This window comes from Pungitius pungitius, chromosome 14 (genome assembly GCF_949316345.1).
Source record: "Pungitius pungitius chromosome 14, fPunPun2.1, whole genome shotgun sequence".
Taxonomy (NCBI): domain Eukaryota; kingdom Metazoa; phylum Chordata; class Actinopteri; order Perciformes; family Gasterosteidae; genus Pungitius; species Pungitius pungitius.
In genome coordinates this window covers 5,971,668-5,985,477 of record NC_084913.1, presented here as the reverse complement: position 1 = coordinate 5,985,477, position 13,810 = coordinate 5,971,668, and the positions used below count along the sequence as shown (strand labels likewise).

Below are 13,810 nucleotides of genomic sequence, written 5' to 3'. Positions count from 1 at the left end.
CGTAAAACTGCGATTTCCTAAAAAGCGGCTCTCGACCAAAGGCGCTCGAGCGTTATGTCAATGGAATTATGTTGGTCCTGCGGTTTTGTGCGTTTTGTTCTTGTACCCTAAAATTGAGTTAACTTGGACTTTTACACATTTTTGGAAAGTATTTACCTCACCCAAAACAAAGATTTGGAGGAAAAAACAAATCCACATTTAAGGCCAAAGATATCAAATGATGTTGATGGTGCACAGGAGCTCAACCAGCTGCTGTGATCTGTCGGATGCTGCCACCGTTCAGCTTCTTCCCGGCAACAAACAAAACATGCAGAACGGCGCCATCTAGCGGTCGTTGGGGGTAACTTCAGGTACCAAATATTTTCTTTCAGAGATTGAAGTGTTGTGAATATTGTTCTCATATGTAGTCTTTGATGTGGACTGTGCAGGCCTGAATTAGATGAGATAATCTAACGGTGCTTTACTTGATGGAGTTTGTTTGGGGGGAAAAATGACAAAGGGCGTGGGAGTTGTGGGGATGATGATATTTGTTTGGTAAAAGGAAGCCTACGACTTTGATTGTTTAGATGACATCATTTTTTTCCTCTATCCCTCTTTTATGTTTTCACTGGCACAACCCAAAACTGAGTTAATGATTGGTCCAACCATTCAGTCAAAACCGCATGCTTCTGTATGTAAGGCATGGTCCCTTAAATCTGAAATCAAATGTTTGTTTAGCACTATCTTTGTATGGAAGCATTTTTTTGTGTTAATTATTAAATTAACTTACAGACAAGACGTCATGATGATTGACTTGGACACGAACTTTCCTTCTGATTGGCGTTACCATGGAGAGCGTTGCCATGTGACGCTTCTTTGTAAACAGGAAGACGCTGGCTGCCCCGGTGGTAACAAGCAAGTGAGGAGGAGAGAAATGGATGACAACTTTCAGCTCGGAAATGTTGGATCTGTAAAAAATGTAAGTGACTCGTTGGCGTGGTCATATATGGGGTCAGATAGGCAGGGGTGACGTTAGCTGCTCGTGCTGTAAATGGAGCTGGGAGCGTTATGGAACGCCGCAAAGAGGCTAATGCTAGCTAACGTTGGTTAGCGTTAGTTGCTAAGCGAATGTAAAGCATTAACGTTAGTTATCTATACAGTCAGTGAATGAAAGCTGTTTTACAGAATCTATCTTGTACCAGTAAGGAGGCCTTATCCTGCCATTCATTGTTTTTTAACAAAGGAAGCGGGTCGTTTTGCTTGTTAGTATAACGATATGGATAACTAACTTAACGTTAAGTGAGTGGTTAGCACTGCTAGCTAGCTGTATGCACATACAGTTCAAAGTTTAAACATTTAATTGACGTTAGGTTGTATGAGCTTATTTTAACTGCAAAATCAACCATACACCACAATTCTGATTCCATACAACCTTGTTTAAACTTTTTTTTATTAACATTTTGACGATCAAACCCACATGCAAGAGAATATTTGCATTGCACCTAACTATCTTTAGTTTACAGTAAGGAAATATTAACGTTATATTTGTAGGTATTATAAAAATACACTATAGTGTGTCATGTAACTTAATACAGTGCAATTAAAAAATAATCAACTAGTTATTGTCTATATTTAACACCCTACCCCCCCATGGTGGCACGTCCACCGGCCCAAAATGTCTCACCACTGATGCACTTCTTCCATCTTGCCTTATTAACTGCAGTGACTGAGAAAGGTTCAACTTTATTCTCCTTGACCAACATGAAATGTCCTATTCATCCCATATCCATATCAATAAGCACTAAGCACATATAGGTCCCACTTTGGGCAAAAGTACCTTCAGATCCGTCAGTGAGGTATGACAATTTGAGTTTTCAGCACTTGAGAAACCTATTTTCTATAAGAGATGGGTGTATTTCCAGAATTTCTGCTTAATAAGATAATTGGTTGATGTGCCATTTTATGGTTTTATGATATATCAATTTTCAATTTCAAAATCATGCACGTTTCCCAGGTTGCAAAGTCTGGACGAAGAGCTCGACTTGCAGCAGACCAATCGACGTCGGAAGATTCCCGTTACGTTAGGAAGTCCTCGACATCTGCATCTATGGGAGAAGTATGTAAACGTGTGATTAAAAAACAGAGTTAGTTGCATGTTATAATTCAACCTCACAATAATCCTCATCAATATTGACTTTGGTTTTGTCTCATACATGAATCACAGGAGGACAACGAGGTAGGGAGCATGAAAACAAGTGGTGACATTGCATGGCTTCTGCTGTGACTGCTTCTTTTATGTACAGTAATCTTAGCTTCACATACATTGTGCTTTTAACATTAGTTACCTTGTTTGCTTTACTTTGTATGTGCCATCCAGGAGTCACCATATTTTATATTACAGCAGCCTGGTTAAAAGCACACATGTTACGAAGTTTTGATGTTGTGTCGTACTTCCTATTTATTTTTATAGCATATACAGCCGTTATTTTATTTTCCTGTGTGTACTGGATCTGAATCTGATGTACTTGCATGAGATGCTTTGAAGTATAATAACACTGAAACCCTTTTAAACTTTAGAACAACTTTGTAATTGTTCTCTTAGAAACGGTCTAATTGAAAAACAAGCAGATTACATCACTAAAATCTACATGACTCTATCATCAATTTTCATAAATCTTCCCGTTATGCTGCCGACTTGTCGCAGATTTTTTTCCAACCCTTCTCACTGATGTCTGCCTCTTCAAACACAGTGGAATTATTGTTGCTAAATTCAGACTAAATACATGGCAAACGTATACAAGATAAGTCAAATCCGACGTGACAGTTAATATACATCAAACAATTCCACTGCCCGCTTGATGGCATTTATGGTATCAGTCACTTCCATCGGATTGGCCAACAATAAAGCAGCCAACATTCCCAAAGCAAAAACATTCCAGCAATGCTTTAGCTTTAGGCTAATCTACCCAAACTAGGCCAATTTCCCTAATGCATGAACCGGTATTCTCGCGCCCTTTCTGACCCGCTGTGCACATGCGATACATTTTTCCAGAGTGTCGTACGACATGGTGGATTATTTGCAGTCTTCGTTCATCGAGCCTGGCCTCTCCTGCCTCAAATACCCAAATGATTGGTCACATTCCTGACATCCTTTCGGACAAAGGCTCATTCGCTTTTATGGGCTCGTAGGGTTTGGCCACTGCGAGTCCCTTCCCCTAGAGACCCCCAGAGAGCCCCGAAATAGAAACTACGAGAGCTAAGCTAATTGCCTTAACAGCTATGACTATTTTACTACAACTGTGAGGTTCATATTTGGTCCTGAAGATCTCACGGTGCAGATCTGTTTTGTTTCTCATGACACTTACTCCGTTTTTTTTGTAGTGAAATAACTCCTCACGGGATGTATTTATTACCCCCATAGATATTTGACCCTACCTTTTTTTTGTCTTTCATGAAAATGGTTAATTTTAGGAAATACCAAACACCGCATGAGATGGATTTTACATCATTTGAAGCCATTCTTCTAATGTTACTTAAAATGTCTCAATTGCCATTATTATAGTCCCCTTTGTTCCTCATAAAGAGACAGTCACTAATTACACAAAGTTGAGGGAGCTTGTTCAGCCTCAGCTCTCTCGATTAATGGTAATATACGGCAGAGCGGAGTCGCTCCCCCTCCCTTCACCCTGCTTAATGGTGACATTCAGATTTATAAATGGCTTCGCTGAAGGAACCAGCCATGAAAGATTATTTCCTCTTTCATCATAAACGAAAGAAATTCTTCACGAGCACTTTGTCCTCTGCAGACCCAATTTAGTAATGAGAAATGTTGTGCCTTTATTTATTTTTTTCTTCTTATTCATTTGTCTAGTGCCCGCCCTCTTGTGCTCTGAGGAATTCATTCATTCAAGTGCTGGTCTCAGGGTCCCGGTCTCAGGATCGAGACGCTTACTCCGTTTACTATTCTAAGAATCCAAGAATGAGAGGGAGAGGGTCAATATTTTCCCGTTGGCTCTATTTTCGGGTCCGACTTCGAGACCCACGGCAGTTCCCACACTGCTCCGTATGTGCTGGATATGCTCGGTGTTGAGAACTACGACAATAAACAAAACAATGGAGTGCATTAGACTGTGTGGCACCTGCCAGGCGTCGCTTTACCGTACAGCACATTTATTTCTTCCAGTTGCTCGCCACGGAGAGATGAACCTTGCTTGATGTGATCCCGTTACCTAAGTAGGACCATCAAACTGGCATTTCATTGTAGGAAGTGTAATTAGTAGGCTTTTTCTGTTGTACACCTTATGGCACACTTCCACTTCAAACCTTTTTTTTTTTATTTTTTTTTTTACTTTTTCACCACTACACCAAACAACAACATACACTTTACGTCAACTCCCAAAGCTCAAACGTACACAAAGAGGATATTCTTATGCTCCACCTTTACAAGAATGCAACCTGCTAACGGTTGGAATGCTGAGATTCATGAGTGATCCATCCTCAATGCGAGTGAGCAGTCATTGAATTAAGCCTACTGCTGTTCTTTTCTCAGGGTCCTCCTCCCAAACCGGCCCGGCGGCAGGGTGGCTGGGCAGAAGAAAGCTCCGGTTCTGCCTCTGCCAGGTGCGTGTCCACAACGTTTCCTCCATGTCCCGGGGCCGGCTGCAGGCGACGAGGGGGGGGGCGGGCTGTGGTTTCGCTGGGTTACGCGTTATTAATGAACTCTCATGCTGTCGAATGAGCTTATTTATCAGTGCATATTTGGCACTCGGCGCTGTGAATCAACAAGGTTAGGGGGAGCCTGTCTGAGCGGGCAACTCTCCATTCGTCTTCATCTGCGTGCGGGGCCGGTAATTGACATGGTTAATGCGTCAGCCACAGGAGGGCACTGTTAGTCAGCCAGCCACTTCATCACAGGGGTTCAAGCCACTTAATCAACCCTTACCACCGCGGCCTGCTCTTCTACAGCATGGAGCACCGCGCGGGAGAATGTGTGGAATATGTGGAACAGATGGAAGGTGTTTGCCAACAAGCCAAGTCCAAAATCTAGACTCGGGGCTCGTGACTTAATCATCATAAAGGCGCGTTGTCGTGGTGCCGCTGCGAGAAGAAGAACACGCCGTGAAGCCGAGTTGTGCTCATTTGCTCAGTTTACTGCGCTGTTTGGCGCCAGCAGGGAAAACTTGTCCCCTCGCAGGAGGTCGGCGCGTCGCTCCTCTGCTTCTACGTGACCCCCGCCTGCTTCCTGGCCTCGGGAGCGATTGAAATACAGGAGGTGTAAAAGGGGTTTTGCGTGCGCATTGATCCTCTGTGAAACAAAGTAAGTAATGGCCCCCCCTGGAACCCGGCAAGGACTTTTCCCTTCAATGTCACCCCTCGCGCTCAATCACCGCCGCCCTCCTCCCACTAATCCCAGCGCAGAAATCCCGGGATTTGTCGATCTATCACTTCTAATTGACACTAAATGATCTGTCAGTTTATTGATGAACCTTTGAAGCCCGGTTGTCACAATATATTTTATCCCTAACAACTTTTTCCAGACAGTTTTACCATGTCTATCGCTTTGCCTTACATGAGTCTTAATCAGGGGGCCTGTAATGTGTCTTAAGTGTCGCCAACCCCCCCCCCCCCCCCAGACAGGACACAGTCCAAGGGCAGGCAGGTAGGCTCCCTCAGCTCCTCTCTGCTCGGCCTCTCGTACCTTCAAGGCTGTTGGTCTTCACTCAGGCACAATTGGTTTCGCTAATTGTGTTTCATTTAATCTATTCAAAGTCAACCTTTCCTTTTATTTTACGGCCCCCCCCCCCCCCCTCCCTTTGAAAAAAAAAAAGAAATGATCAATTAATGGTTATCTGAGAGCACGTCTCCATAGATCGATGACAGTTGATGTGCGGTGCAAAAGGCTATTCACATTTCCCCTGCCCCCCCGGGGGGGGGGGGGCGTCGTACTCCAAGGTGCTCTATCTGGCTTTTTTGTGCGAGCGATATTTTCCTCGAGTTGATAAGCTCCAATTGTTTTTGTTTTTTTTCATACCACCCAAAGTCCCAAATCAAATCAGCCTTTAAGGCTTTTCGGTCCGTACAGAAAACTCCCCACAGAAGAACTTCTTACTAAAAGGAAAGAAAGTTTCTTCCGGAATACCGAGGGATCCCTCTCCTGTTTAAATGAATGTAGGAATTAGAGTTGGTGTAAAGATGCTATTTTTATTGTAAGCTTTTATTTACTTCCCATTCTCCTTCTTCCTTTCTAATGCTTCACTATTTTAGAATTCTCTGTCCGCTGATTTTAGTGTGCAGTGATTTACTTTGGCATTGTCATATGCATATCTTTCGTTGATTGTTTTCTGACACACTCTTAATCGCATGACTTCATTTAATTTCAGTCAAAACTGCAATAAATCAGTGCTGCAGACCATCTTCCATTTGGCAGCACGAAAGGATGCTGTTTCTATTATATAAACACCAATAGGGGGCACTACTCAACCAGGAGAACTAGTTAAATGATTATGCATGAGGAAAAAAATAAATAAAACCTCCTACACATTTTTGGGTTACTTATAAAAATACACCAAAACATATCTGCGCTGATTCCTTTTTTTGACGTGATGACCAATAAGGTGATATACATCTCAGGTAATATAAAAGTTGTTTTTCTTTGTTGTCCGGTGGGATTGCCACCTTCCTTAAAACCGAATGTGAATGCTAAAAATACCACGTTGAGGCAGCAAAGTGTCCAAACACAGTGCTTTGGTGTCTGACGTGCTCTGCTCAAGCTGAGCTGTGTAAATGAAGCCAGAAACAGCAGCGGGAGACGAGGCTGAGACAGACAAGGAGACCCCACTGTGTCTGGTGTGGCAGGAATAGCAGAATAACTATCATTAGATGCAGGTGGAGAGGATGTAGGATACATCCTATTTCTGTCTCCAACCATATAACTCGTGTGTGTGTGTGTGTGTACTGTATCACTGGTGTAATTTAATGATTCATTCAACATTGTTCTGCCGTTGTACAGATCTTCAAGAAGACCTGCAGCTGAAGACCTGGAAGAGTAAGTTCCCTCAGCCACCAAATCCTTATTTCATTGCCCTCCCGGAGGTGTTGATTCAATTTAATGCCGGTAATGTTTTGTGTGTGTGTGTGGTTCAGTTTAGGTCAGTTTAAGTGTTTCTTTGCTTCGCAGTAAAGTGGAAACAATGCCGTATTTTCAGTTCGTCCTTGGTCGCAACTAATCCTCGCCTTCCAAGAACGATCACTTAACGTGATTAAAAAAACAGCGTGACTGAGTTGTCATCACTTTTATTGCTGTTAGGAGCCAAGTTTTCCTAGTTGTTCTATTTATTTCCCCTCCCTCCGCATCATTCTGTGACTAGAATAGACATGGTGAGACGAGGCCGGTAGAGGACGAAGTCGTCCGCGTTCCGCCCCTCGTAGCAGTCGGAGACCGAGGCTTTGCTCCGTAATACTTATTCAGCTCCAGCTGTTATTTTTTTTTCTCCATTTTGTTTATTTCTGAATCCTAGAGATGATCTTGTCTAAGCCTGGCAACCCCCCCCCCCCCCCCCCCACACACACACACACACTCACAAACACACATGAAAGTAACATCTCACGGCACCATCGGTCTCAAGATGAGACAAAAAAAACAAGCTCACCACCAGAGAAAAGAAACCCAGGAGCCAACTCACTGAAACTCAGCGACGACCTCACCGCCAGGCTGAAACAGCCGCTGCACTCTCACACTCTCTGTTTCTACAGCCGCCGCCTGCGACCACAAACTCCCCAGGGATCAGATGATGAAGGAGGTAAGAGCACCGTCACTGTCCCCCCCCCCCACCCACCCACCATCCCTGCTCACGGGCACAGAGGAGCCTTATTCCTGTGGAAGTGGAGCAGATAAGCAGTCGGGTCGGGTCATCGCTTTTCACTGGTGCTCACGGCGTATTTCTCCTTGAGTCCATTACGGATTCTTGTGTTTGGCCAGTGTGCGACACCGCGCTCAGTGGTGGACGTGCTCGTTAAAACCGGGTCCGAAGCTATAGGTATATTTTGCAGGCAGGAACAAAGCGCGCCCCTCCCCACCCGGAGCGACGCGGTCGGCCGCAAACACACACACACACACGCACACACACACACACGCACACAAAGTGTCAGGTTGAATACCGATGTAGCGGTAAGTGAGTCACCTGAGGGCCCGACGCCGCGCGCCAGCAAACAATGTCAGAACTGAGGGGGGAATTTCAGCTAAACTCGCCTGGAATAATTGTTGCTATTTTGTGGCACAAGGCAGCGGGGGAAATTGGATCAAATGGCCTTAGTAAAGATAGGTCAGCGGCATGAAAAGCTGAAGGACGTCCACACACACACACAAGTGTCTCCGGTAGGTTTGAGTGATGCCATTCATGAGAAAATAAACAAAATATATACATGTTCTAAAGAAAAAAGGTCAGATCACAATTGTTCCCAACAATGTTACTTTATTATTATTTTCTTTAATGCATTTCAGAGTTTTACTTTTTAATTTTGTTTATTTATTAAAAAAAAAAAAAATACTTTTAAACATTTCACACACACACACACACACACATTGTCTGTCACTGTCGAGTACGCGCTGGCTCAAACGGCCGGCTAATTGCAGAGTCCAGAGGTTTGGTTTCTCCAGCAGTTAAGGCCGCCGGAAAGATTATTACTCTGTGGAGAGAGACCTCTTAATACAGAGCCGCGGGCTGGGGCATTGGAAATTACAGTGCTGAGGGTTAGTGAGATAGCCCCTGCAATCTTGATTATGTCCCCCTGCCCTTATCCCTTATGTCCACCGGCTACAAGCACAGGGAGAGAACGAGAGAGAGAGAGGGGGGGGGGAGCTGCTAGCCCAGTACCCATCTTCCCATCAGCTGCCCCCCACAGCGTCCTGCTGGTCACTCAAAATAGCGGCATGGCGCAAAAAAAAACCTCTCATCCGTTTCATCTCTCGCTGTCCTCCTCTCAGCCGGTGATGTGTCCAGTATTGTCCCACAAGTCCTTTTCGCAGGACCCCTGCGTAGATGCCCTGCTCCCCACAGTCCCTGACTGGCATGTGCCTGCCCAGGGGCATGTCCCCCCCTCCCCCTCCCCCCCCCCAACCTACGCAAATCATCACCCTTTTGATATTCACATGCTTTGGCCAGAGAGCCGAGTGACGAGGACACGGCCCGCTGCCATGACAGAGGCCACCTTGACACCCGTCCGTCCCAGGGAAGGTGGCGCGCCGTTCAGGTCATGTGCCGCGCCGAGGAGAGGCAGCTCCTCCTGATGGAGCCGAAAAACACTGGCTTGTTTGCGCAGCCCCCCCCCGCTTGACCTCCGATAATGGGTTGAATTTGAAGCCCTGTTTGAAAATGTTGTTTCTTCTTTCACTTAATAATGGACTTTGCATATAGACAACATCGGCCTCGGTGCGTCACGGTGAACCCTCGCGGAGCGGGGTGATGGGAGGCTGCTCGCAAGGAGCCGGACGGCGAGGCTTTTTGATGTCATCGCACTAAGACCATTAAATTTGATTGGGAGTCCAGGGGGGACGGATTCTGCTGAACGCTGTGCTTTGTAAATGAGAGGACAAAGTGTCACCGTGGGCCTCATGAATATGAAGCACCCGCACCCGCATTTATTTGGATATCAGAAACACAGATGAATCTTGTCAGCGGATAAACGAGCTTGGCATTTTTAATTTGGTTTAATTAAAAAATAAATAAGTTATCAACAAAGGGTGCGTTTTTTTTCATTATCTACTGAAAGTTGATCGTTTCGGCTTTGTAGAATAAAAAATTAAAATAACATAAACCACATGTCATTTCAACTTTTATGTGGAACGGAAAGGCAGTTTTCCATCAAAAAGGGGGGTTTCTTCAACTCCAGTTTATTTTTCCCAGAGTTGATTCTGGAGGAATGACACCGATGCCGAAATATTTCCTCCCATCAGATGCACACTTCCATCTCCTCACCTCTACTTAGCTCCTCTATTGACTTTCCCTTCAGGGCGCAGCACTGTGGTTAGAGCTGACAAGCCTCTCCGTGCAGTCCAGCTCTGCCTTCTTCTCTCTGCGTTTTCTTCCACTCCGTGCTTCTCTCTCCCTGTCAACACTAAGCTGTCGATGCGCAGCCCCCCCCCCCCAAAAAAATATGGTTTTTGGTAAATCCTGCATCACGTCTACGTTCAACACGTTTATTCTGAGGGCAGATGGAAGGTTTTTGTCAACGGCCTATAAAAGAAATGTATAGTACTGACATGATTGATAGTTCTCCTTCATTGATTGTTATGTCAGGTCCATTCTTCTGTAGTTACACACTTCATATGATGAATCTTTGAATGCATTTCATTCATTCTAACTATTAAATATAGATAATTAAGTTCCTCTCTCCTTAGTTCTTTTTTTTTTTTTCTCCCCGGATCCAACAAATGTCCGTCTGAAAAATGCCGTGAAAGTTTCCCCCCCCCGTCCTTCTTGTGAGCGGAGCCATCCTCTGTCCTGTTGCGTTTTGCCAATTAAAGCGGGTTCCCACTGTTTTGAGCGGCGGGTCGGCGGCTCCTGGCGCCGCGGCTCCTGCCAGGCCGCACTGTGACTTCCGACCCCACACAGATGGGCCCGCGAGCAAATGCTCCCGCTCATGGCTGGATGCCGCCCCAGCCGGAGTGGCAGAGTGGACACGGAGGTCGGCCCGCCGGCCGCCGCAGGGTCCTCGGGGCGGGCGGCGCTGACAGGGCCCAAATGCTGCGGTAGCAGGGGGTGCTTTCTGGGGAGCCCCCGGCTAGCGCCCCCGCTCACAGCACGAAGAGCTGCCGCCTCGCCTCCTGAATATTCATGGCCGCATGGCTATTGTGACAGGGCAGCTCTTGTGAGAATGTAACGAGGGAGGGGGGGGGAGGAAGTGGCACACAGACCTGCTCACACGTACCCATATTCAAACAAAGATGTTGCAGCCGCACACGGGGGATTTTCTGCGTTTATCATCAGTGGTTCCGTCACTTGGCTGCAAATCAGATCTGGTTTTCCCCATTTCCTGCACGTTTTTCATGTTATCGGATTGTCAGTAAAATGTCACGGCCTCCGTTTATTGGTTTTCAGATATTCCAGTGATTCCAGACCTCGACGAAGTACAGGAGGATGATCTAACAATGCAGGTTGCAGCCCCACCGAGGTAGTGACACCTTCAACTTTTAGTTCATCCTTATCACTGACACAGGATACACACACACACACACACACATGGAGACCCACATTGAATCCCGAGGTCCATTCATGACGGTTAACCTCTGTCCATGCTCAGGACTCTGGATCAGTGACCTGCTGCTGTGACTTTGCAATTGCATAGTGTCTTACTTTATTGGGGCGAAAATGGAGAAATAACAGTTGGGTGTGATTTATGCAACTGTTACCAGGGTCTCAACTAACCCGGGGCCCTTTGATTTACAGGGCAGTGAGAGACACGCCGACATGTGTCCAATATGTAGCAAGGCTATGACAGCGGTGGAGGTTATTAGGCTGGGGCTTGCTCTCCGTGCGAGATAATATCCACATTGAACTCATTGCGGGGGCAATGTAGCGTGTAATGTGCAGTAAGTAGGACTGGCATGCACTGCTAGGCCCCGACCACTTTGAGAGCCCCCCCCCCCCCCCCCCCCTCCCACCCCCACTTAATTCCAACCCACAGATAAGCAGCTGGGTTTCAATTTGAAGCGTTTACCACTTGGCAACCATCTCCTGCTCTCTGTGGCCTTTGCTTGAAGTCTTGGTGCTCCTTTGTGCACCAACCTCAAACTTCTAAAAAGCCACTCCACCGACGTGGTGTGCGGTTTGCATGTAGCGGGGGGGGGGGGAAGCCCTTCAGTTTTTCTCTCTGTGACGTGTCTTCTGGCTTTCTGTGACCCCGTTAGCATCCAGGTGAACCGGGTAATGACCTACAGAGATCTGGACAACGACCTGAAGTCCTATTCCGCGTTCCAGACCCTAGTAAGTCAGGTGCATTTATTTGTAGGTCTCTTTATGTCTTGATGTTCTTGCCTCTCTTCTCGGCACGGCGGCCCACTTGGTAGCAGAACCAAATTTGGCTGCAATCTTTCTGCAGGACGGAGAGATTGACTTGAAGCTACTCACCAAGGTTTTAGCACCAGAACAGGAAGTGAAGGAGGTGAGTGATTTTTTTTATTTTTTTTGTAAATATATATCCTTGTATATAATTCCTGTCCAGCTGTCCAGCTGTTTCTGGAGCACCGTGTGAGGTAGCCACTCCGTCTCCCAGGTAATCAAGATTTATGATGTGTACATTAACACCCTCTGCTCTCCTCACCCCATTCTCCTCTCTTTGCTCCCCGTTCCGCGTGCTATCTTCCTGGGGAATGTCTCCCCCGGCCTCTCTAATTCTTCTTCTCCCCCCCCCGCCCCCTCCCTCTGTCTGCTGTGCAGGAGGATGTGAGCTGGGACTGGGATCATCTGTTTACAGAGGTGTCCTCAGAGCTGCTGATGGAATGGGATCAAGGAGAGAGTGAGGAGCAGGCCGCGCTGCCTGTAACGTGAGGAGGAGCTACGCACTGTGCCTTTAAATTAGTGAGCCAGTGACTTTGGTCATAGTTACTTTATTTGTTATCTGTTTTCCAGAATGTATATTTTTTTTAAATTGTATATACAGTGTTTTTTTTTGTATTTTTCGGAATAAAGTTCACTTGGCGGTGAATAGTGCTGGAAATGTACCCTTGTTCGTTTAGTGAGTTTTTAACTTTAACTTTAAACCGCCACAAGGCGAACGGATTTTGTGTGAAAAGCTGCTGTGAAGAAAAGCCATCACAGATACAAATGCCCTTCCTGTACGGCCGGCATTATCAACCCCCTCGTACAAGTCCAAGGTTGATAATGAGCTAAGCTGAAATCCACTTGATTGTGTTCAAATTAACATTCCTCATTAAAGCCTACAACCTTATTGTTATTGACTGTGCCATTGACTTTATCTTCCAGGTCTTCGATAGAGCAGCCCTTTCTTCACTATTATCTCAAATGCATTGAACAGAGTTTCTATTGACACCCGGGGGATTAGCATACATTACACCTTTTACTGGATAAAGAGGAATGGATGCAAGTGGTGAACAAGGCCCGCAGACGGTGTCGTCGGGCGCGTGCTCTTCAAAGTGAAACAAAGTTCATCACAGCGATGCGATGACGCCAAACAAAGTGGGGCTTGGTGCGCGCTCGGATCCACGTGGGCTGTGACACCGAATCTGATTTCCTTTGTACAACGGGCCTTCGAGCGATGCGCGGCTATCAGCATTCAGTTTTGTCTCTGGTTCATGTGTGTGAATATAAACGCAGGCCTCCAAAGTCAAGCTAAGTCCATTAGAGAAACAGCTGTAACATTTACAGATTGTGATTAGGTTTATTTCTGAGGTCGGCCCGGCATGTCTCTCCAGACATTTGGAGATGCACAGCAAAAATCCTCAAGGACACGTAATCTATGCATCGAACAGCTCAATCACTGCCCATCACAAATAGATCCTGATTTCTTTTCATTAGACGGGCCTTGAATCAACTTCATCAAGTGGGATACCTCAGGACCGAGCTGTCACACGGGATGTTTGTGCTCAGAATACGCGCGTGTGGCTGTGAGCGATCTGCCTGCTGCTTGTTTCTCCATCAGACAAACGGACGCACACTTTTTTTTCTTTTTTTTCCTCCCCTCAAACCGCCTCCACAATTGGCTTATTTAGTCCAGACTTAATGAATTCTACCCATATGCCCCGAGCAGCTGCCACGTTGCCCCTTCCTCCCGCCCCCCAGCCGAGCCGCGAAGTGCCCATCCATGTAGAGACAAC

The 13,810-nt window shown here is 46.1% G+C and overlaps 1 protein-coding gene across 1 annotated transcript; it reads left to right on the top strand.

Moving 5' to 3' along the window:
- The first annotated feature begins 807 nt into the window (after positions 1 to 807).
- Positions 808 to 12,924, top strand: LOC119228085 (intraflagellar transport protein 43 homolog A). Its single transcript, XM_037487393.2, has 9 exons — positions 808 to 958; positions 1,994 to 2,095; positions 4,529 to 4,599; positions 6,989 to 7,024; positions 7,732 to 7,778; positions 11,076 to 11,148; positions 11,885 to 11,960; positions 12,076 to 12,138; positions 12,414 to 12,924. Exons 1-9 carry the CDS (start codon positions 914 to 916, stop codon positions 12,522 to 12,524), a joined length of 624 nt encoding a protein of 207 aa, XP_037343290.1. The 5' UTR covers positions 808 to 913; the 3' UTR covers positions 12,525 to 12,924.
- Positions 12,925 to 13,810: the final 886 nt, after the last annotated feature.

What these genes read in the sequence shown, in the direction of transcription:
- LOC119228085 (XM_037487393.2), top strand. Translation starts at nt 914, where the DNA reads ATGGATGACAACTTTCAGCTCGGAAATGTTGGATCTGTAAAAAAT. An exon ending in ATGTTGGATCTGTAAAAAAT is followed by an intron (nt 959 to 1,993) that starts GTAAGTGACTCG and finishes CACGTTTCCCAG; the next exon opens with GTTGCAAAGTCTGGACGAAG. An exon ending in GCAGCTGAAGACCTGGAAGA is followed by an intron (nt 7,025 to 7,731) that starts GTAAGTTCCCTC and finishes CTGTTTCTACAG; the next exon opens with CCGCCGCCTGCGACCACAAA.